This window comes from Manduca sexta, chromosome 26 (assembly GCF_014839805.1).
Source record: "Manduca sexta isolate Smith_Timp_Sample1 chromosome 26, JHU_Msex_v1.0, whole genome shotgun sequence".
Classification (NCBI taxonomy): domain Eukaryota; kingdom Metazoa; phylum Arthropoda; class Insecta; order Lepidoptera; family Sphingidae; genus Manduca; species Manduca sexta.
This window is the reverse complement of record NC_051140.1, coordinates 1,164,446-1,189,351: the sequence shown is the minus strand read 5'-3', so window position 1 is coordinate 1,189,351 and position 24,906 is coordinate 1,164,446. Positions and strand designations below refer to the sequence as shown.

The 24,906-nt window shown below is 37.6% G+C and overlaps 2 protein-coding genes across 2 annotated transcripts; both read left to right on the top strand.

The window, feature by feature from the left end:
• Positions 1 to 539: 539 nt before the first annotated feature.
• LOC115447163 (probable tyrosyl-DNA phosphodiesterase) lies at positions 540 to 11,620 on the top strand. Its single transcript, XM_030174135.2, has 14 exons — positions 540 to 690; positions 767 to 865; positions 1,453 to 1,609; positions 2,169 to 2,353; positions 2,768 to 2,947; positions 3,572 to 3,674; positions 4,293 to 4,415; positions 5,659 to 5,754; positions 6,351 to 6,521; positions 7,256 to 7,424; positions 8,289 to 8,391; positions 9,514 to 9,613; positions 10,365 to 10,575; positions 11,447 to 11,620. Exons 1-14 carry the CDS (start codon positions 660 to 662, stop codon positions 11,567 to 11,569), a joined length of 1,851 nt encoding a protein of 616 aa, XP_030029995.2. The 5' UTR covers positions 540 to 659; the 3' UTR covers positions 11,570 to 11,620.
• A 3,176-nt stretch (positions 11,621 to 14,796) lies between these two features.
• LOC115447159 lies at positions 14,797 to 24,401 on the top strand. The gene is made up of 9 exons (XM_030174131.1): positions 14,797 to 14,851; positions 15,709 to 15,792; positions 20,573 to 20,687; positions 21,048 to 21,164; positions 22,446 to 22,600; positions 22,982 to 23,039; positions 23,108 to 23,214; positions 23,302 to 23,388; positions 23,823 to 24,401. Exons 1-9 carry the CDS (start codon positions 14,846 to 14,848, stop codon positions 23,895 to 23,897), a joined length of 804 nt encoding a protein of 267 aa, XP_030029991.1. The 5' UTR covers positions 14,797 to 14,845; the 3' UTR covers positions 23,898 to 24,401.
• The last annotated feature ends 505 nt before the right edge of the window (positions 24,402 to 24,906 follow it).

Genomic DNA, 24,906 nt, shown 5'->3' with positions numbered 1-24,906 from the left:
AGTCCACCATGCAGACCTAGTGTAGATTGGTAGACTTCACACACCCTCAAAATTTTTGTAGAGAACTTCTCAGGTATGTGTGTAGCCTTACGATGATTTCTTTCACCGCTAAGCAAGCGATAATTCACAAAGCGTACACATATAATTTTTAAAAAGTCTGAGGTGTGTGCCCTTTGGATTTTGTACCTACGAATATTCGTTTCAGCAATCTTTTCCACACCCAACTAGGCTATCGCCGCTCGATTCATTTGTTAAATATCAATAATATTGGGAGCACAAAATCCAAATCAGACCGGACGTCTGGAGCAATAGTTTGCTAAGGGCGGTCCTGTGTAAGAGTTTTTTGGGGACGATCTATTGTGATTTGGCTAAAAAGAGAGATGCCAATAAACAATTAATAAACTGTAGTAGTGTGTATTACACTATTATTTGGTATCGTAGTACATAATCATTTTGTGTTTGAAATATAAAATAGCGCAATCGATATAAAATACGAATCATACTTCCTTAGCTTTGTTAATGTCAGTTGTCATTGTCAATCAGACACTTGTCAGTGATTATAAAGTTCAAAACGGAATTTACTTGTATGATTGAAACTTAATTTATTTCACAAATAGTAGTTTTAAATAGTTATTTAAATATTCCCTTACATATAAGTGATGGATTCTAACAAACGCAAGCAAATGGCAGGTGAATTAATCGCGTTCTGGCCATGTAAAATGCTAAAATCTGTTTCCAAAAAAATACCTTACGTTTTTCGTTTTAGATGATAAAGTTGCGAAAAGAGTGAAGAAAGCTTGTGATTACGGCGAGAACTGTTACAGGAGGAATCCGGCACACTTCAGGGAATTTAGCCATCCGCATTGTGAGACTTTTATAATCAATTTTAGAAATGTATCAGCTGTTTGGTTTGTTTACGTTGTGTAGGTGACGTTTGAGTACCTTTGATAACAGAAAGATTACTAATAAAATTTGTTAAAATGTATAGAAATACTGTGCATTTAGATTTAGTTCTAAATTCTAATAAGAATTTGTATATGAAAACATGGAAAACCAATAATATTTTTGTATTTGATATTGAATATTATTTATGACTATTATAGTAAATAAATAATGTAGAAATGAAATTTCTCCAAGTGCTAATACTTTTGTTTAACACTTATCTCATTAACAACTCTAAATATCATTAAAACATTATATACTTATTTGTACATAAAGTATTAATTGAATGTATTTTTGTGTTTCTTTGATATATTTAGAATTAATTAATATTCGGATATTATTTTTGTAATTGTATACACTATATTTATCATTAAGACACTTACCTTGTTCATCTCTGCATCAATCAAAGATTAACTAGGAGAGAATGCTCGCAGCATGATGTCTACCTATATAAAATATAACAATATATATAATTATATATGAAGTACAAATAAATAAATGTGTCCACAGTAGAAACTATCCTCGACGCACACAATGGCAGCGGTCCATATCCCATCCCAGACAAGTACAGCCTTCAGAGGCACATGATTACGGAACAACTAGATGTTATTGTAGAGAAGAAGTTGTATCAACCTGCAGATAGTGCACAAAATGAAGCTGAGAGCAGGTAAAGAACTGGCAATTTTACCAATAAATATTTTAATGAACTTGCATTAGTGTTCTCCAAGCGTGACTTTTCTGTATCTCTGGCATTGCAAGTCCATGGCCAGCAGATATTTACCATCAAACGGACCACACACTTGTTTGCCTACTAAAGAAATAAATAAAGAAAACATGTTAATTTTTTTATGTCATTAGATATATGTTGGTACATATTTTTTTAATTAAAGAATTATATGATTAGGATTAGAATTTGTATCTTGAATGACATAGAAGTCACACCCTATCATACTTATAATGAGGGAAGTAGCTATGGTTGTGGCCTGAAGAGGCAATGATGGGCAGCGAAGACCTTAGAAACGTCATAGCTTACCCTAGATAAAGCCTTTCTCTTACAGGGCATAGTACTGTGATGCAGGACTTTCGTGGAATATGGCAAAACATTTTGCTCTCAAACGCTGTTCCCACATATAAAGTCTATAGCTATGCCAATGAAATAGGCTCATATCAGCACATTTTTCATATCTGCTTATTTATTTCAAAATAAAAACAAACTTATATTTCAGTTCAACACAATCAAATGTAAAGCAAGAAACAAAACCAACCAGTACTCAAGACACAAGTACTGTAACAAAAATTTTAACCGTGCCAAAAGTAAAAGACAAGAAAGATGAAAAAGATACAGGAAAAGGAAGCAGAGAGAAGAGTAAATCACCAATCAGAACAGATGTTAAAACAGACAAAAAGAAAGGTATGGAACTTACTATTTTACTAATATGTAAAGCTGATAATAGGAAGCTACATTACTCCTAAGTGCTTCAGGCTTTTTATCCTGGGAAAATATAAAGTGCGACTTTTATCCTGTAAAGACTTACCCGCGTGTGAAGTCGCCAGAAAAAACTAGTTGAAGGATATGTTTGTAAAAATGTTCAGTGGTATGTTAGAAGTAAACATTACAACCGTTGAATTTTTTTTGTGAATAGTTGCTTTAACGGTTAAGGAAAACATAGTGTTATAACTGAAAGTTCTCCATTAGAATTTCGAGTGTATGTAAAGTTTGCCAACCCACACTAGACTAGCGCGGTGGACTAAAGCCTTAACTCACTTGGTAGCAGAGAAGGCAGTAGGACAGTATACAATACTAATATTATTTATTATATTACAGATTCAGACTACCGTCCCATAGTCCCGCCCACGCGTCGAGTCGAGAGCTACCTCAACGTGGTGCGGCCGAAGGGTCAGATGGCCGCCAAACACGCCGCCAGCGCGCCCTACCACATATTCTACACCACCATCACAGCTGCCAAGGAGACGCACTCGCAGCCATACTCCATCACATTCCAAGGTGAGATGGGAAGAGGACTTGGTAATAGGTTATCAGCAGGCTCTGTTAGGCATGGGATCTTCTTTTATACAACCACGACAGCAGCTACACTGCAGTTGTGAAACTGGAATGGATTCTAGATAGTGTCGACTGACCTGCAATGTGTACCCGTCACCAAACTACACAATGATTGCCTGTTAAAACCAGATATATACAGGGTGATTCTAGAACCCAACAAACTTACGTGGGCTTCAATGGTTCTACACTTGGTGTTAACATCTAGGTAGACACAAATATCCTACCAAGCCTCCTCTAGAACTAAGAGAGTTTTAATTTTAGTCCATCATACTGGCCTTTTTTCATTTTCAGACTTTACATACCTTATTATTCCTATATGGTTGTACCCATCCTAGCAAACCCTGCATGGCTTAGTTATTTCGTGGAATTCGGCGAGCTTAATTGTTTAATATTTATTTACATTAATGTTATGTTTAACTTCAGCCTTAAGCCATGATATAGTTGAGAATATAAGTATTATCAAAAAGTTTGAGGTGGCTTGGACTTGTAGACCATCGTCATAGAATTCCGTTCCATTCCTATGGCCATTAATTCTAATTGATACTAGAGAAGGTAATGTTGTTTCAGAAATATTAGACCACAGCTTGGGCGAGTTGAAATGCTCCTTACAAATAAACTTCATGGTGGAGATTGGTTGGCTGCTCGCTCAGTATTACTTCGCGGGGTACAGGTGAGACATTGAAACAACTTTCAATTAAATCTATTGAACATTAACAAATATAAATTATGCACTGTGATTTTATAGTCCTTTTGGAACCAAAATGTGGTTACTTAGAACAATTTGTAGGACCAAAAAAAAAACTGGGAATTAACTGTATAGTTGACAATTAAACAAAATAATTTTTGATAATATTAATTTTCACTCGTTCAAGTTTAATAATGATAGTAATAGCGCCAAATTATTCATAGCTAGGAATGGCAACGATCGTAGTGGTACGTGAGATTTAGTTGCATTACCACGAGTTCTCATTTATTATTAGTAAATATTAATTTTAATGAACATAAACAGTAGAAACACCATCTAACATCTTGAATTACAAAGTATTGTTTGGTATTTCACTGCGCTCGCCATCCTGAGACATGAGATGTTAAGTCTTATGTTCAGTAGTTACATTGGCTACAATGCTTATGATACATATAATTTTGCCGGCCTGTTACAACCAGATATATACAGGCTGATCCCGGAACGCGCCACACGTGGGCCACTATGGCGGGTGTTAACACCTTGTATACTTTGTTCGCTATACGGGCGGATATAAAATATATGCAAATTGGCAATATTTTCTAGTGAAAAGAAGTTGACAATACTGTACGGGGAGGACTGTTCGGACCTAAAGAATATATCTAAGAAGAAGCCGCAGGTGGACGCGCATCTGGTTACCATGGCAACGCCGTTCGGGAAGCATCACACGTGAGATATATATGAATTATTATGTTTTTGTATAATAGTGTTTTTTATTATTAAACACCTACCAATGGCGAAGCGTCTATAAGAACGAAAAGCGAACATTCCTATTGCTACCGGTTTTTTTTTTTTTACTAATGTTACTAAATCTACTTTATTGTTATTCGCTACTTTATACACTATTAAATTTAACTATGTTGTGAGAGGGATAAGCCTCCATTAATATTAATGTTTCTACACATTGCATGTATCGTGAATTATACATATTACTTAAAGTGTCCCTTTAAGATTCATTTACGTTTTAATTTTTGGTTTTCTGTCAAATTTGCCGCGATACGTAAACTAAGACAATTTTTTGCCATCTTTTAAACAATTTTTAGCCACAGAGGTCTACCGTTATTGTAGTCTGATGTGGGGTCGACGCAAAACGTATTGACGTCATTCAGTCTGGTCGTCTAAGTCAAATGGATTCCGCAGCGTGCTTGTAAAAGTGCGTTGTATTGACCCATCTCTCAACCGGCATATGAAAGAAGGATTCACAAAGTATATACAATAATGAATAGAATTAATTAATTACTATAATTATGTATGTCAAATATTTTTTTCAACAGAAGATAATAGGGGCCGTCCTGTGTTTTATTTTGTACATTATTCTATATGTAATGGTTAATAATACGAAAAAGAAACCCTCTTGCGATAACTGCATTAAAATTGGTTCAAAAATGAGCCAGTAATTCATATTTCAAATGTTACTATGTGCCGAAGTGGGCGCGAAGTGGGAATATCGCTTCATCTCTTTCTTTCGCACGCGTCGTAATGCCCGACGACGTCACACGTGGGTATTGCGCCTCTTTTCTGTTTCTTGTAACTTACTCTTTCTACCGAAATTGAAAGACTTATAACTCGTTGATTTTTCACCGGATTTAAATAATTCTTTCTGTGTTATAATTTATATTTATTTATTTATTTAAGGACCTCCAACAAATAATACACGGCATATAATAAATACAATGTCCTAGTATTTGTACAATTAACAATGTGACGTGCCTCTTCAATTATAGGAGACCACAGCATGCAAATTTATATATTAGTACAGCGGCAAAAATAATAATATTTGTTACTAATATTATTTATATAACGTAAATATTTGATAATAATAAAGCACAAAAATGAGTATTATGTGGCTTCACTAAAGGCATTCTCAAAAACACTCTGTATATATATTTTTTTAAATTACGTTGTTTTTTAGAAAAATGATGTTGCTCTGCTACGAGGACGGTTCGCTCCGAGTCGTGATCTCGACGGCCAACCTGTACATCGACGACTGGGAGAACAGGACCCAGGGGTGAGACAACCCACTCGATCACATTTTTTTTCTAGCGTATTATTTTTTTAATTTTAAATATATTACGAAATTCAGTTTTTTTTTCAGTAAAAAATTTAAATTATAATAGATAAATAAAGGTGGAAACATGAATTGTCATTTTAAATCATGTATTAGAAATCACCTGAAACTTTTAAATCAATTTTTTCAAACATTATAATATTACGTAGGGATTAGTAGTAGTAGCAATATAAAGGTCATAAATAAATGAATCGCTCTAAACCGAAGATTGGATAGTATAGATAGGTACACAAGTTTGTGTGCAATACACAAGCACTCTCTGTTCCTTCACTCTCATAATCCGGTGAGACAATCCGACATGACCGGAGAGAGATCAGGCGCAGGACCAACGGCTTGTCAGCCCAGTCACAATTATTTTTGGTCCGACCCGCGATTCGAACCCAGGACCTCAGCGCGGGATTCGTACTCGTATCCCATACGCATTACAACTACATTTTCCGTTTACATTACCATCTGTGAAAAACCCGCACTAGGCCAGCGTGGTGGACTAAGACCTAAACCCTCAGGGATAGTAGATTGATTACCTCCCCCCCCAGGCTCTGGTTCAGCCCGCGCTGCCCGGAGCTGCCCGCGGAGGCGATGCCGTGCGACGGCGAGTCCCCGACCTTCTTCAAGAGGTCCCTGCTGCGGTACCTCAACCACTACCACATGCCGCAGCTCGCCCACTACGTGGAGAGGGTCAAGAGATGCGACTTCAGCCATATCAAGTGAGTTTATTGAATAATATACTAAATGAGTAATATCAAGTAAGTTTGTGGAATAATATATGAATTATAGACAAAACTCTTACCTATTGCGAGCGAGCTTTCAATAACATCATGTTTCTCTTGTATATAGATTCATACAATACCTCTTCGAAAACATTTAAGCAGCTACTTGTGAGTTATTTTTTCGGAAACTAATTATAATCTTACTTTTATTCACTAGTTAGCAGAGCACAGTATTTCCTATTTTTAGATTGTATAATTTAGTAGTGGAAACTTGTGATTCGGTTTCTTTGAGAGTATCTTTAATTAATTTCCCAAATATAGTAAAATAAAATAAGATAATATTTTTTTTATGTTCCCTATTATACTTGTAAAGGGTGATATTGACATTACGTTTAATGAAACCATATTTATCTTCAAAATAACACTACAATAAGTTACTTGTACCCTAAATATAAAAAAAAGTATTTTTCATTTTACACGCCCTAATGCCACTATTGCTCTAAGAGAATTCGTCGAAACGACATCCCACTTTCCGTCAGAAATACTTACATGCACACGCCATATCCACAGTAAACTACAAAAAGTAAAACTGAGATTTTAGGCCAAAATTACGTTACTCATGGATGACTTTTTGGCCCAGTTAGTGAAGATAAAGACGAACACGTGGTTTCATTTAGTAACGCAATGTCAAAATAATTACACCAACCATATTGAAATATCGCATCCCCTAGCGTGTTCCTAGTAGCGTCGGCCCCAGGCTCCCACTTCGACATGGACTGGGCGCTGACCCGAGTGGGGTCGCTGCTGCGCCAACACTGCTGTGTACCCCCCGCGGAGCAGCGACACTGGACACTCCTCGCGCAGGCCAGCAGCCTCGGCAGCTACGGGAAGGAGCCCAAGGTACATTCCATTCATTTCAGCCGGGAATCGTCCACTGCTGGAAATAGTCCCATTGAGGGCCAGGGACCGGTTCTGTGCTCTCATCCATCGGACTCAGACCGTCACCAGGTCGTCGGTCCATCTCGTGGGAGGACTGCCTACGCTGCGTCTCCCCTCCAGGTACAAACATGGTTAACTGGAGACTGATGTAGTGAAGTACCTGGTAAGGCCTGGCAAGGGTCGTCTCATCGCTGAAGAGGAAGCCATTATTAATCATTTTCTCGCTTATGAAACGTATGCACTAATTGCAATTAAATAAGTCAAAGCGATAACCTAGTTGGGTGTGGAACGGACTGCCGAGACGAATGTCCGCTGGTTCAAAACCTAAACACACCTCTGACTTTAAAATTATGTATTTGTGAATTATCGCTTGCTTTAAGGAAGGAAAAGAAGAAGGAAGGACGGAATACATCGTGAGGAAACCTGCATACCTGAGAAATTATCTATAGGAATTTTGAGGATGTGTGAAGTCTATCCGCACTAGGCCAGCGTGGTGGACTAAGGCCTTATCACTCAGTAGTAGAGGAGGCCTGTAGCCAGCAGCCCTGTATTATATACAGCAGGGACAGTATATAATACAGGGCTGATATTATTTATAATTGAATATAAAAGAAAATCCACCGAAAAACTAATACATATTAAAAGAAAGTAAATATTAAAGTTACAATTGGATGAACAACACCTCAGTCCCCCCCGTGACCATGAAGGCTGCAGTCTTCGAAACGTCGGGAGAAAACTCAAATATTAAAACCGCGATAAAATACGAAAAATAGTTTAATTCTAAAGTAAATACTAATAACACAAAACTAAGTGATTTTGTTATAGTTGTGGCTGACGGGCGACTTCCTGCACTACTTCACGAAGATAAGGAATCAGTCGCAGATGCTGTCCTCGCCGCCTGACCTCAAACTAGTGTATCCTTCGTTAGGTGAGATGCTGTTTACTCTAGTGTTAATGTAATAACGCTACGCAGTAAGAAAGAATAATTGTCGCGGTACATGTTATAAAAAAAGCTTAAATTATATTCTATAACTCAATCAACAACTAGTTGGAGAGCCGATGACAAGACTGATTTTCAGCTAGTGATGTGCCAACTCGGGATAAACACAACTCGAGCTAACTCGAGTTGAAATTCACGTAACTCGAGTTCAACTCGAGTTAAGTAACTCGAGTTGACTGGGTAAAATGAAACTGAGTATTGATTTGTTTTGGATTATTTTTACAAATGTAACTTACCAATAAAAAAGGAATTAATTTATTCATCATGTATTTATGTTTCATGTATTTAACATTAAATATTTGTAACATAAATTAAGTAAGTATTTAAACTCGAGTTAAAGAGAATTCAACTCGAGTTGACTCGATCTAAACTCAACTCGAGTTAGTAACTCGAGTTGACACATCTATATTTTCAGCGGCTATCATCAGATGGTCTACATACATTAGTACATAACGACCCCGAGGCAATTCTTGTGCGCTTGCGCTTGCGTTGACTGATCTAAATCACAACCTCAGCTAAATCGCCACCTTTACAAAACCCGTCAAAAATAACTTCAACTTCCAGTGGCAAAGGGTCCGTATAATCCGATTCCCGGCTTTCCTTTATGTAGAATCTAATTATCAGAACGATTTGTAGACCGCATTTATCATCATCATCATCAGTACCTATATGTAGTTGGGTTCCTTTTCGGAAAATTTCAACTCTCGCCACTACCTTCGTCCATGAGTGTGGCGGTACAATTAATATACACAACGCCATCTCGTCAACATCCATGGAACTACAAGAACTATGTGGTATTGTCACAACTGTAATGATTTATCGCATAGCAATCACGCAAGATGGCGATAGACGATTCTGGATTACGATTGCAGAATTTGAGCGACGCGTTGTATACCACCTCCGAATAGGAACTGTAGGAGGGGCCGCGGCCGGTCACAAACATCTGCCTGACTGGAAATCCTCTTCCATAGAGGAACGCAACCATCTGTTCCTCTATAGCGGTGGCAAATTATAAGCCGATAAAACAGTTTGTATATCACTTTATCGCAGAGAACGTGAAGCAGTCTCACGACGGGTTGCTGGGCGGCGGCTGCCTCCCCTACGCCGCGGAGGCGCACGCCAAACAACCCTGGCTCAACAACTACCTCTAGTGAGTATCATCTAGTGTAAATAAATTTGTTTCTAGGAACTCGAAGTGAAATTCTGTGATATTATGTAGCCTATTTTTCTAATGCTTATGTAAGTGTTATCAAAATTTACATGTCTTTATACTATTCACCCTAGGAGCAGGTACTCTTCTACAGCTCTAGTCACCCCTACACGTTTATGCATCCTCTACACCTCTATGCACCCCTACATCTAGAATCATCCCTACACCTAGAATCACCCCTACACCTAGAATCACCCCTACACCTAGAATCACCCCTATACCTAGAATCATCCCTACACCTAGAATCACCCCTACACCTAGAATCACCCCTACACCTAGAATCATCCCTACACCTAGAATCACCCCTACACCTAGAATCACCCCTACACCTAGAATCACCCCTACACCTAGAATCACCCCTACACATAGAATCACCCCTACACCTAGAATAACCCCTACACCTAGAATAACCCTACACATAAAATCACCCCTACACCTAGAATCACCCCTACACCTAGAATCACCCCTACACCTAGAATCACCCCTACACCTAGAATCACCCCTACACCTAGAATAACCCTACACATAAAATCACCGCTATACCTAGAATCACCCCTACACCTAGAATAACCCCTACACCTACATTCATCCTCTACCTATGCACCGCCTACACTTCTGTGCACCTCAATGCACCCTCATCACCTTTTAGCACCCCTACACCCTATTCACCACAACCATTTCCACCCCGCAGTCAATGGCGAGCAACGTCCACACATCGTGACCGCGCGATGCCTCACATAAAGTCGTACACGCGCGTCTCCAGAGACCACAAGAGGGCTGCGTACTTCCTCCTGACCTCCGCCAACGTCAGCAAAGCGGCCTGGGGCTCCATCAACAAGGGCAACGCAGCGCTCAGGGTCATGAGCTACGAGGCTGGTGTGCTGCTGCTGCCGCGGTTCGTTGTGAGTGGATCTTTGAAATTATAATACTACCAAGCTCAAAAGCGGTATCTCAAAAAAAAACTTGGTTTTTATGTCGTCTGATAGCTTAAAGAAATACCCTATGAACTTAGCCTAAATAACGGTATCTTGTTTAGAACTTGTTGAAAAAAAACTTTAAAAGTTTCTCTATCTCGTTTTTACATATAGTATAAAACTGCGATTATCTCGAAATAAAGGTTCCCTGACATACGGCAAATACTATTTTGACTGTCTCGGTGATGTTGTAAGTACACGGTATGACTACCAAAATACTTGTGACTGGATTTCCATCTAAATTACTCAGTCGCACCTCGGAGGGAAGTTGGTGTGATACCCCCTCGCGACTCCGAATGCACTTAAAGCCGCTGGTCCTGGTGATCTCTCTCCGGTCAGGTCGGATTGTCTCACCGGACTATGAGAGTGAAGGAACAGAGAGTGCTTGTCTATTGCGCATACACTTGTGCACTATAACATGGCGTGGCTGATCTCCGTCGAGATGACTGACTGAAATTGGGTTAAGAAGGAATCATAATGCCATTTTATACCTTATGTCCAATAATTACAATCCAAAAGAAAACACAAACTATGTTTATCTCATCAAAAATATTGAAGTCCTTAATTCTTGTTAAAGAATATTTTTTTATATTCGGACATATCTCACTGCACCTGATGGTAAGTGGAGAAGGGTTCAATGGAATGTCGACTGACGAGAGATGATTGCCCCTCGACAGTCGACACAACTACGCCGGCCTGTTGGAGCCGAATATACAGGTTTTAACACCTTGTGGTGGTCGCTATCCGGACGGATATAAAATATATCCCACCAGAAAATTATATATTTCTTGTTCCACAGATAAACGAAGACTTCTTCCCCCTGGACGAAGGGAGGGGGAACGGCCTGGTGATCCCTTACGATATCCCACCACAGAAGTACACGAGCGACATGTCCCCGTGGGTGTCGGATTATTTAATGTAGAACCAGTCAAGCAAAATTATGTTGAATATTTTTATTAAAATGTTTTGTGTATTTTGGATTTTATTTTACCTGTATTAGTTGGTATGAGGAATAAAAATGTTTTAACAAATAATTCTACCGCCTTCAAAAACCACTAAAAAACAAAAATTACTGGTTGCTTATTTTGGAGTCAACATAAAAAAATGCAGTCGAATTGAGAAGCTCCGTTTTTTAAAGTTGGTTAAAAAGTTATTTCTACACACATAACCTTTATTATCAATCAAATTTATAATAATAAATCTTTATTCTGAATAGTAACATTTTTTAAAATATTATTATAATAATATCTGCATTGGTTAAATAACTAAGTAATATTTATTTCGCATAGTAACACAGTTTTTTAAATACTATTATTAATAACATCTGCATTAATTAAGTAACTGTGTCGTCTGGTGTGATAACTACAGCTGAGCGCCACGCGGTTTGTGGCTAGCGTGCGTCCATTAGAGTATGAGTGACCGACATACTCACTCCGCGTGACGTGACTAACCAATTGGCAATAAATATCGAACGATCTAAAATTACGCCTTAAAGTTTGAGAAATAAAATTCCTGACGGTAAGCGTGTGCTGCGATAGCCTTGTTGGGTGTGGAACGGACTGTCGAGACGAATGTCCGCAGGTTCAAATCTCAAGGGCACACACCTCTGTCTCTTCTAAAGATATGTGTCTATTGTGAATGATCGCTTGCTTTAATGGTTATGGAAAACATCCTGAGGAACTGTATACCTGAGTTCTCTATAGGAATTTCGAGGGTGTGTGAAGTCTACTAATCCGCACTAAGTCAGCGTGGTGGACTAAAGCCTAATCCCTCTACATAGTAGAGAAGGCCCGTGTCCAGCAGTGGGACGGTATATAATACAGGGCTGATATTATTATTATAAATGTCTGGGTCATTGACTGTAAGAACACAAACCACCCACCTTAATTGTCCCAAGAATACGCGATTCGTAATTGACGTCGTTCCATTCCAAAGATATTAAACAGTATAGACCGGACATAAGGAAATTTTTGCTTCAAAAGTTACCAATTGGTAATAAGTCATCTTGTTTGAATTGTCCGTAAGACAAGAGGTCATAGCGCCCTTAAATACTAATGCAAAAATAAAAAAAATACAGAAAATAAGTATACTTATATGCGAAAATATTAAGTAATTTTTCCATACCGTGATTTCCTATTTCACGGTAGATTGCGTAACCATCGCATGAGCGCATTTTTGTATGATAATCTTCCTAATATCCGCTCTATATAATCCTAGAATTCTTTTTTTCAATTCTCATGCTAGTAATCAAAGAGTTGTAAGATTATATGGGTATTGGAAATAACGAAAACGAAATAATTTTTGGAGCAAAAATATTTGGAGCAAATTTGGCCTTGATGTGTGGTCTATTCCTGACTATATAGTTTAATGTCTTTGCTTGTAATTGGCCGAGATATTGTCTCTGCATTTACTTCTAACAAACATCCAAAAAAAATGTCAAGTTTCCCCATTTATAATATAAGATAGGACACAATAACTTGATCTAATGGAGAGATTATTTTTTTTACTGAATATAATTAACAAGTTTTCGGCCAGCACTCTGATAACAATCTACCAACTTACCTGATTCCGTTGGATTGAAGCTTGCAATAATATTATGTTATTAGGTTTTGATTCGGCTTCGCCCGCCTGCAAGAGTTCTCCGGAATAAAAGTCCCAATATATATTTACCAGGAATAAAAATACCCGTTATCCATCCCAGGGTCTTAATGTCTCCATACCAAATTTCATCGAAATCCGTTGAGTAGTTTTTGAGTTTATCACGCTCAGACAAACAGACGGATGCAGCGGGATCTTTATATTTAAAGCAATTTTTAAGGAGAGAAAAATTTCGTCATACATATTTATTGTTGACATCTATCCATTAACGCAGCGCACACAACAGAAGTCCCGAAAGAAATAAATTTTCCCCGTTTTTACACCCTTTTTCATCCATGCTCCGCTCTTATTGGTCATAGCGTGATAATATATGCCTATAATCTTCCTCGATAAATGGGCTATCCAACACTAAAAGATTTTTTTAATTTGAACTAGTAATGCCTCAGATTAGCGCGTTCAAACAAACAAACTTTACAGCTTTATATAATAGCATTGATAAGGATATATGCACACAGCGATAGCAAAATTACTTTAATTATTCTTATTAAATATGTTTAACAATTTTTGACGTATTTACGAGTTAATAACGTGAATCGGCACTCAAGGTAAATAATAATCTAAGTAAATTTATTAAAATTTTGTGTATGCAGTGAGACTCATCAGTGGCGAAGCATCCTTTCAAACACTTTCCTTTTAGGTTTATTTGCGTTTGTCTTAATTTTTGTTTTCTTTCAAATTGGCCGCGATATATTACCTAAAGCATTTTTTTCCTCGGGTTACCTTTTGAAGAATTTCACACTTCACCACTGACTCATTATAAAGTTCACGACTTTCTTCCAAAGAGGCAGGCTGAGTGGATAAACCAGCCTATATGTCTTGAGTGACATAGCCTCGGTGGCATAGTTGTAATGCGTACCCGGTACGAATACAACTACCGAACTGGGGTTCTGAATTCGAATCCCGGGTCGGGCCAAAATAATTATAACTGGGTTTTTTCATCTTAAAAATTACTCAGTCGCAGCTCGGAGTCAGGAAGTCGATGTGATACCTCCGATCAACGGAATGCACGTAGTCGTTAGTCCTGGGCCTGATCTCTCCGGTCATGTCGGATCGTCTCACCGGACTATGAGAGTGAAGGAACAGAGTGCTTGTGTATTGCGCACACACTTATGAATATAATATCTCCTGCGTGGCTGATCTCTGTTGAGATTGGACGCTATGGCCGAAATTCGGCTAGGAGAGATTCATTCATGGCTTGGGTACCTAATAAGAAACAAACCCATTGCTTTTTGAAATATTAATTCCAATAAAGGGTAACTTCAGTAACTTAAAACATTGATTGTTCGACCTGATAAACCATTCTATTGCATTTATTTTGCTGCCATTAGATAAAGGTATATTTAGACCTAGACTAGATTTCAAGTCTTAAATTAAGAATTGACGCTTATATTTTTGTACGTAAGGGCGCGCATACGAAATACCTGTTATTTTTTGGTTCAGTGGCTTGGTTGCTAAACTTATATATAGCGCGGTTTCATAATGTGGCCACTGTGCGACCGTGTGCTGTCATGTGCACTGTGATTCTTTACACTCCTCTAAAATGCGGGTAAGTGCCAAAATTAAGAAAACTTAACCTCACTTTTTTAAAACTATTTAATTAAAGATTTAAACAAGACAATAGTTGCAAAAGAACATGTTATAAGATTGTAAAACGTTGGTATTGTACATGAGTATGATTTTATAAAAAATAATTAGTAGGCCTGTCAAATGTCCTGCCACAAATCGTATTTTATATGTAGACTATCTTTCATCTTAATTTAGGTCAAGCAAACGCCACCTATTGGGTGCAAAATTATACTATAATTCAAGCTGAAACTAACATTAGGTATAAGTAATTTGCATTGAAACCGGCTAAATCATTTTAGAGATTTAGGCGTGTGCGATACAATATTTCCACACAAAAATATCACCCAAATTGCCAACGTTTACCGGAGATTTTTCAAAATTATTCTTTGATACAAACCTTTTGATAATTAGGAACACAACAAAAAGGAATCAGTCAAGCCGGTCGAGCCGTTCTCAAGTGAAGCTCTTACGTACATGTGGCAACTGATTTTTATTTATATAAAGTAGGTGTTTGCCTACTACCTAAACAAACTAGTAAGTCAGTGCGATCAACATATATGACTATGTCGTATATTTTACAATTTTACAAGAAAATCAAAACCTAATTCCTGTTGAACTAGAACCATAAAACTTGGCAAGAAGCAATGTCTTAGAACACGTTTAAAGATATAAATGTGAAAAGTATAAATATATACTTAGATACCTTGCCTAAGTTTGTATGGAACACGCGGCGCGAGGACAACTTGCGCTTCTCCGGTTTTTTAACAAAAGTAAAGATATACATAATCTTCTCTTTTATAACTGTGATTTTTACTTAATATTTTTCAATTGTTTCAGTTAATATGTTTTTGGTGTTTCGTGGTGGCGTCGGCGCACGCGCAGAGTGATTACTACGCGCCACAAACGTACAGACAAAATACAGTAAGTCTTATTATTAATTTAAACATAGGTTCCATCGCTTAACATTTACAGTCAGCCACATAAGTAGCTCAAAAGATTTAAACCTACAAATCGCCTTTACACTTTTATGTTTCACTAACTTGTTTTCTCTTTTAACAGAAAAAGAGGGGGATTTACTTTATTTCACACAAAGAAAAAAATGCTTCAATTAAACTTGAGACATTTCGGCTTCATGATTAAATTTTTTTCAGCAGTTTATGTGGCTGAGTGTGCTTAATTAAATAATTAATTATAATTATTAAGATGTGATATCAACAAATTGTAATAAAAATAATATTACCTATCTGAAATTAATCGATATGCATCATAATTCTTTAGATCACTGAAATTAAAGTTACGCGATTGTTAGACATCGAAATAACTTTAGTTTTCGTTTTTTATATATTTTATTTTTCTCCCAACTCGACGTTTCGTAAACTGCAGCCTTCACAAAAGTAAAAAAAACATCGAAATAAAATCCGAATATTACTTTAATTTCAATGTTATTTCAGTTAACTTCAGTTTTAAAATCATATTAATAATGAATCATCTGCCTTTAAGGCGATACCTCAAGGTCCATTTTCATACATTTTGTTTCACCTTTAATCTGGGTAACTAAACAAGTATTGGCAAGTAAAGAATTTAAATTCACGTCTAGTTAGTGATTAGTTCTCGCAGTTGAAGAAAAACGTAAAAATAAATAAAAAAGAAAGATAATTCTGCCTATAAAATTTCGTCACATTATATTTTAAAGGCCGAAATATCCATGATTATTAATTATTTTTACGTTTTTCTTCAACTGCGAGAACTAATCACTAACTAGACGTGAATTTAAATTCTTTACTTGCCAATACTTGTTTAGTTACCCAGATTAAAGGTGAAACAAAATGTATGAAAATGGACCTTGAGGTATCGCCTTAAGTAAAAGCTCAAGTAGGCATTTAATGTATTGAACTATTTATTAAACCAAGCTTAAGGTGTCGTTTAAGAGCTTGTTTTCAACTGAGTCGACGTTGTTATATAAACAAAAATTGAGGTGTCAAAATCCGTGTCATATTGTTACTTAAGATATAACTTGATTTGATGTTAATAAGGGTTTATTAAATAGGGACTATCTTAAGATGCCGACCTTAACTAAAGAGCTTTTTCAGCTGATTTGGCGTTCTTACATAAACAGAAGTCAGTTGTCGAAACCCGACATATTGTGACTTAAACTGTCACTTGAGCCGATGTTAATAAGGGATGTATAATAGGGACTATTTTAAGATGCTGACCTTAACTTGACAGCGTCTCAGCTGATATAGCACCTCCGAACGAAGCTAAGTCGCATCTTACACCCCTTAGACTAATGTTCAAATTTTTTTGAAGATTACTATTAAAACCAATATGTTGATTGTGTTGTTCCGAACATTCACTGTGTTCAACTGAATTGAACTGCAATCCATTCAAACTGACTTTAGTATGGTCAATATTGACAGCTTGTGGTTGTGTACGGAGTGGCACTTATGACATAAGAACTCGAGTCTAAGTGTAAACCTAGCTTTGAATAAAAAATATTGGTCAAATAAGTAAAATTATTTGTTGTTAGTGAGTAAATAGGTTATAACTGTGACGTTTTGGTTGCCATTTTAGTTCAGATTTTGAACAAATAGTTTATATGGACTTCGTGTCTATAGAATATACGACAATGTATAAAATAACGTAAACTTATACTTAGTAAATTAGGTTACAAATTGGCTTGGTTGGGTGGGTCTGAGGTATGTGTTGCCTAACTGTTAATTGTGCCCTCACTTTCCAATCATTGTGGTTAATTGATCATGTGGAGCGGTGGGTGGAACGGATTGCCGTAGTCTCAGGTTCAGTACCAATCGGGAAACTTGTTTCGACTAATGTCTTGCGGGATTTAGTTATGAGTTGACTTACTTAATTGTTAACCTTCGTTGTAATAAAGTTTAATATATCAGCCTTGTATTATATACTGTCCCACTGTTGCACGGGCCTCCTCTACTACTGAGAAAGATTAGGCTTCAGTCCACCACGCTGGCCTAGTACGGGTTGGTAGACTTTACAGACGTTCGAAATTATTCTGAAGAACTTGTCAGGTATGCAGGTTTCCTCACGATGTTTCTCTTCATCGTTAAAGCAAGCGACAACTCACAAAGAATCACACATAACTTTAGAAAAGTCAGAGGTGTGTGCCCTTGGGTTTTGAACCTTCGGACTAGCTCTAGGCAGTCCGTTCCACTCCCAACTAGGCTATCACCCCTTTTTATCAACAATATGCAGTTTTTATCGACATTGTTACTTTCACTACTTTCAATCGTTTCTTTAAATAAATTGATTCCTCCCATTGCAACTCAAGGCAGTTTCTGACTCCTTTACCTATCAGCTTAAATTCAAAGCTCTAGTGACGCATTTTTTGTTAGTTGTTTAACGCGGGCAATTACATTTTGTTACCGGTAAAAACTGGGTCTGCTGAGGTGTGCCTAACTGAAGCAATGGCGGCCGGCCGACATACCATTCGTAATTTATCTATATTTATAAAAATGAATCCCTATTTCCCTTGGTCACGCCACCACGCGTGAACGGCTGGACCAGTTTCCCATTTTTTTTTGTTGTATTTGTTATTGTCACGAGAAGGTTCTTATGAAAGAAAAATTCAAAAATTGCGCGTAAAATTAGAAAATTTAAGAAAACTTAACGACAATATTAATTTTACATAACTGTCAGTGGTTTGAAATAACTGTCAGCGATCGACAGAATGCGCGCGTGCATACATAGTTAAGACGGGACAACGTCTGTAGGGTCAGCTAGTGTAAAATATAATTGTCATTAGCATCGATTTGCAGACTGTATATAGTACCTATATTATGCTGTGTCGAGATCACTTTTGGAAAATTTCACTCCTTGCTACTGCTGTAAAGATAAAACAAATATAAACCACATCTCAGTAAATGCGGTATACAACATACTTATAGCGTTATATAGAGGGTATTTGGAGACAAAAGCTAGTGAACTAAGGTAAGTGTGTACAACAGGTGGGGGGTCCGGCCCTCATCCAGCCCATCCACCGCGCCTGGGAGTCAGCCAACAACAGAGTAAGAACACAGAATTTATTACAAGGAAGGAAATTATACCTTACATTATTTTTAAAGTTACGTTAAATAATAATATATATAAAAATGAATCCCTATTTTCCTTAGTCACGCCATCACGCATGAACGGCTGGACCGATTTCACTATTTTTTTTGTAGTGTTTGTTATCAGGAGAAGGTTCTTATGAAAGAAAAAATTGCGCGGAAATTTAGAAAATTTAAAAAAACTTAACGAAAATATTATTTTTTTTATAACTGTTAATTATTTGAAATAACTGTCAGCGATTGACAGAATGCGCGCTGCAAATTCATAGTTAAGACGGGACAACGTCTGTCGGGTCAAATCGTTACACATATTTTTAAAAAACCAATGCATATAAAAATATAATAACATGAATCACCCTCTGATGGCGAACCTCAACACTCAAGCCACCTGTGGTTAGGGAATCAAAGTGAGGAATCCCTTCACAATGCGTACCGTGTCGAGCAATACTGCTTTCTGCATCTGGCCTCTGACTCAATGGCCAATTGAGAGCTTCTGAAAATGTTTGTAAAGGCTCTTTGGTGTTAACCTATACGCAGAAAGAACAATCGGGACAATAATTGTAGAGTCCACATCCCACATGCTAGTAAACTTGTTTGCCAATTCTAAATATTTAGACATTTTGTATTTTTGTGGCCTTGCAATTATTATTGTAATATTTCATCAAATAATCAGACGAATAGTTATTATTTGATTCGTAAATTATTGTATAATAGACAGTTTATATAAAACTGCATTGAAATTGATTAAAAAAATAGACAGCAAATAATGAATATTGTAATATTGCATTAAGCATGTGGAGTGGGCGCATCGAATCTAGTTCATATTTGACTATAGTTTAAACCGACTTTAAAGGATATGGTTCAAAATTTGTGTTTGTGTTGTTGTTTAAAGTTATTTCTGTAAACTAGATATGTAACGATATTAAAATGTTGAGAAATATTGCATTTACTCAGTGTAGTCTGTTGCGTTCCTTTTATTATAGCGTCCTTCGTTAACGCTCTAGCTACCAATAAAATAATATCAATGATTTTTTTAAACCAAGGCACGGGAAATTTGCTTCAATGCATAGAAAAAACCATCAGTAAAATAGACGAAAAGAATATATTTTTGATCGTGCGTAAATATACCTGTTTTTGGCACCAATCGTAAGCAACACTAAAATTATTTTAAACACATCATAACTAGTGCAATTGTCCATTAAATATCTCGGAATAACAACATAATTAACGCAATTCCAACTTCTTTGCGATGTCACTAGTTACTAGCAACAGTTAGCACATGATCTCCTAATCAGTTGTGTATTTTACAACAGTACACCCCCCCCCCCACCTCCCGCCCCGAGGAAATTCTTGTGCACGCGATCTCCATACGCGTTGAAAGCACGGCCGTGCACACACAGAAATGTGTGTATACCTCATGGTTGCTGATTCACATCAGAGGGCCTCACGTACATTTCCCCTCCGCCCCTGCGCCCATCCTATGAGGGATCCTATCCTTCCCCAATACTTCCCTCTTCCAAAGTTCCTTCCCAATTCTCCTCCAGGCCCCTGAAGTCGCTAAGGCGGGGTATTCCAATATCCCATTAGCATATACAAAACAAAACAAGCATGTTTCCTTGCAGGTAGACGGGTACCAGAAAGGTCTGTTCACACCAGCCAATGACGTCGCGTCCCAGAGCACGTATACGCAAGCGTGGCGACCTCCGCCCGGACCCTCCGGTGCCGAGGCTTGGCGAGGTGAGCTTATGTTATCCTAGTATACGAGAAGCGTGTTGTGATGGATTTATTTAAATTTATTTATAGCTGTGGATACATGTCGTTCAGCCGGAATCGGAATGATGTTATTGTGGCCAGATTCAAATATAAAAAACTAAATAGTGCTCATATTTCCGTGTTGTTTAGCTTCTCTCATGAGGTACAACTTGGTCTTACAATGTTTTTAAATAATTTTGTTATAGATTATTATGAAGATCTTTATTTCTATGTTTACGTATTTTAGCGATAAATTTGTTTAATTTTTACTCCGGACGTTTAATTATTCTTTCATATTCAATCCCCCCGTCACATACGTAAAATTTGAATGATATTACTTTTCAGAACCCAACTCAATCGGTCCCTCGCCGAACTCGAAGCCCGACCCGTGGCGGCTGCCGTACCCAGTGAGCAAGGAGCAGCAGGCCGCCATCCTGCACCACAAGCAAGCCCTTACCTCTGGCAAGTACTAAATGTTAATCAACCTTCATCCATAATCTATGTATATCAAGTTTTTATGATCTTGAATCTTCTGTATTAATCCGAGGATAAGGATCCTCCTGTAAATCGCTGACAGCCTTTTGTAAAAAGCTGTCAAAAGCACTACCAATCGTCTTACAGAAATTCAAAGCAATAAAAATATATTTTCAATAATCTATACTATTATATAAAGCTGAAGAGTTTTTGTTTGTTTGTTTGTTTGTTTGAACGCGCTAATCTCAGGAACTACCGGTCCAAACTGAAAAATTCTTTTTGCGTTGGATAGCCCTTTGTTCGTGGAGTGCTATAGGCTACATATCATCACGCTATACCCAATAGGAGCGGAGCAGTAATGGCTAATCTCAGGAACTACCGGTCCAAACTGAAAAATTCTTTTTGCGTTGGATAGCCCTTTGTTCGTGGAGTGCTATAGGCTATATATCATCACGCTATACCCAATAGGAGCGGAGCAGTAATGGCTAATCTCAGGAACTACCAGGCTAAAACTGAAAAATTCTTTTTGCGTTGGATAGCCCTTTGTTTGTGCAGTGCTCTAAGTTATATATCATCACGCTATGACCAATAGGAGCGGAGCAGTAATGGCTAATCTCAGGAACTACCAGTTTGAACTGAAAAATTTGTTTTGTGTTGGATAGCCCTTTATTTGTGGAGTGATATAGGCTATATATCATCACGCTATGACCAATAGGAGCGGAGTAGTAATGAAACATGTTGCAAAAACGGGGACAATTTATTAGTTTTGAGAGCTTCCGTTGCGTGCGTTGCGTAAACGGTTAAAGTTATGCAATAATGATGTATGACGGGATTGTTCCTCTTAAAAAGTTCTAAAAGATATATTATAAAACAAAGTCCCCCGCTGCATCTGTCTGCCTGAACGTGTTAAACTCAAAAACTACCCAACGTACTAAGATGAAATTTGGTATGGAGACAGTTTGGGACCCTGGGAAAAACATAGGCTCCTGGGAAACTACTACTTTTATAACGGAAAACTTTAGCCTGAAAAACTTTATAACGCGAGCGGAGCCGCGGGCAAAAGCTAGTATTTTGAATATTTTCGAAGGGGGACATTCATATCAGAAGTTATGTGGAAATATTGGAGCCTAAAATCAAATCAGCGTAGTTCTTCTAATCTAGAGTTAATACCGCACCGACAAACATAAATTTATGACAACCAGAAATGATGGGCATATCTTTTAAATCCAAACCCAGTCTTTATTTAGTTTAATGTTTTTCGTCTGCCAGAGGGTAGTTTCCGTTTCGAATATGCGTCAGACAACGGCCTCGCTGCGGGAGAGCAGATAGAACCCGACGGCTCCCGCGTCGGCGCCTACCAGTACAAGGACCCCAGCGGACAGGTGGTCAAGCTCAAGTACCGCGCCGGCAAAGAGGGCTTCCAGGTCAGCTCTTTGTGTCTATGTATTCCTGGTACATTTTATTAATAAAAAATTATTTAGAGAAGAATCGATCCGTCTCATTTATATTTAGGGCCTGTTTTAACAATTGCAAGTAAATTTTATTTGATTGGTATTCTAATTAACATCTAATTCAGACAGAACTTATTTTATTACCATTTATTTACGTTAGTCTGACTTTTGTATTTGGTCGGCTTATACATTTATATGACGAGTAAGTAGCATTTACTCTTAAGTTGTAAAAAGACCCTTAAAGAAGAATCGATCTGACATGCATAATCGAAGAATGCTCTCCGTTACATTTATGCTATCCTGGTAATAGAGAAGATAAATGCAGTTATTTAAAAAATATTCTTTTCATTGTAGATCCTCGAAGGAAGCCACATACCGAAAAGTCCTGAACCTCAGCCGCCGCACAATCAAGGTTCGCAGAATTATTCAAAATACCATTACAAATGAATTACAAATTACTTACTAAAAAACTACTTTTAGATAACTACTATCAACAAGCATACGCTCAACAAAGACAACAGTACAATTTACAGCAGCAGTACAATCAGCAGAAACCAGAACCGCAGCAGCACTGGAGGCAAAACCAGGTATGTTCACTTTTTTGGCACCCTAGGACAGGTTTGGTAAATTTAATCACAGATGAATCCAACAATAACATTTTCTTTATTGTTTAGGGTTACGAGGGGGGGCAGCGGCCAGCTGGCGGCCAGTATTTCGTGCAGAACTGGAGGGCTCAGGACCTAAGGAACGATGATGGACAGGTATCAAAAAAACATAAAACCTATTTACTTATTGGTGGTAGGTCTATCATATGAGAGAGTCCGCTTGGGTAGGAACCACCGCAATGTCTATTTCTACCGTCAAGCAGCAGTGTGTAGTCACTGTTGTGTTCCAGTTTGAAGGACATTGTAGCCAGTGTAACTACTGGACATAATGAGACTCAACATCTCATGTCTCAGGATGGCGAGCGCAGTGGAATACCAAACAATACTTTGTAATTTAAGGTGTTGGATGGTGTTTCTACTATCTATGGGCGGTTGTATCGCTTACCATCAGGCGAACGGCAGTCATTTAAAGCAATAAAAAAAAACTCCCTCCTTTAACGAAAATTTATCTTTTTGATATTTGTCTCTATTTTTGTAAAGTACCAGGACATTATAACATTGAAGAATATCAAACAATTTTTCGTTTACAGTACCGCGATAACGAGGTTGAAGATAAAGGCCCGCACAGCTTCGGCGAAGGCTACGCGTTCGCTTTTCAAGGATAATCGACGTCATTATTTGTAAATTAAATTTCGAATACAGAAACAGAAGGAGGTGACATTATTCTTGTGTTGGTGTTCAAGCGAGACGGAACAATATTTGAAATTAGAACATTTATTAAATATGCGAGAAGGAAACAGGGCTATTTCTGTAACTGTTGTGTGAACGGGACAGACGAAGCGATTAAAATTAATCGGATTGCGTAATTAATTGAATGCTTAAGCTATTATAATCGCTTTTATGTCGAAAAAGGGCACTAATTTGTCATAATTCCTACAAAAGCGTTAAAAGAGATAGCGTTATATAAACTGTTGTGGTGGAAAAAAGACAGATATACCTATAAAAAATCGTTCTAAATGTTAGTACTGATCATACAACAGTTATGCAGAATGTTTATCAAACAATTTGTGTATAGATCTTCTCTTTGACAATATTTGGGACTAAGTCATCGACATATTGTATGTTTAAATAAATATATGTTTAAGTGAATTAAAGATATTCATAATGTTTGTTGTGTTATGTTCTTACTGAAGGTCCCGGAGACGACCTCGACGTCGGATAAAGTGTCATTGAGTACTACTCAGTTCTTTTTAAAATGCTCACCCACATTTTTATGCAGTCCTGGTAAAGTAACTTCACTGCACATGAAGTGGAGGGTCCAGATATTGTCGACTGATGGAAGAAATCGTAGCAATACAGGATGATCCTAGAACGTGAGACGTACGTCTGGGTTTTATGCCTTGTATTAGATCGCTCTCCAGATGGATGCAAATATTCTACCACCAGCGTATTATGTAGTCCTAGTACATGGAATCAACATAATTGACGAAATATAGGTGCAATACCTCTCTACCTACCTTTATAATAATATCAGCCCTGTATTCATTGTCCCACTGGCCACGACCCTCCTCTACTACTGAGGGATTAGGCCTTAGTCCACCACGCTGGCCTAGTGCGGACAAACTTCACACATCCTCATAATCCCTATAGAGAACTTCTCAGGCATACAGGATT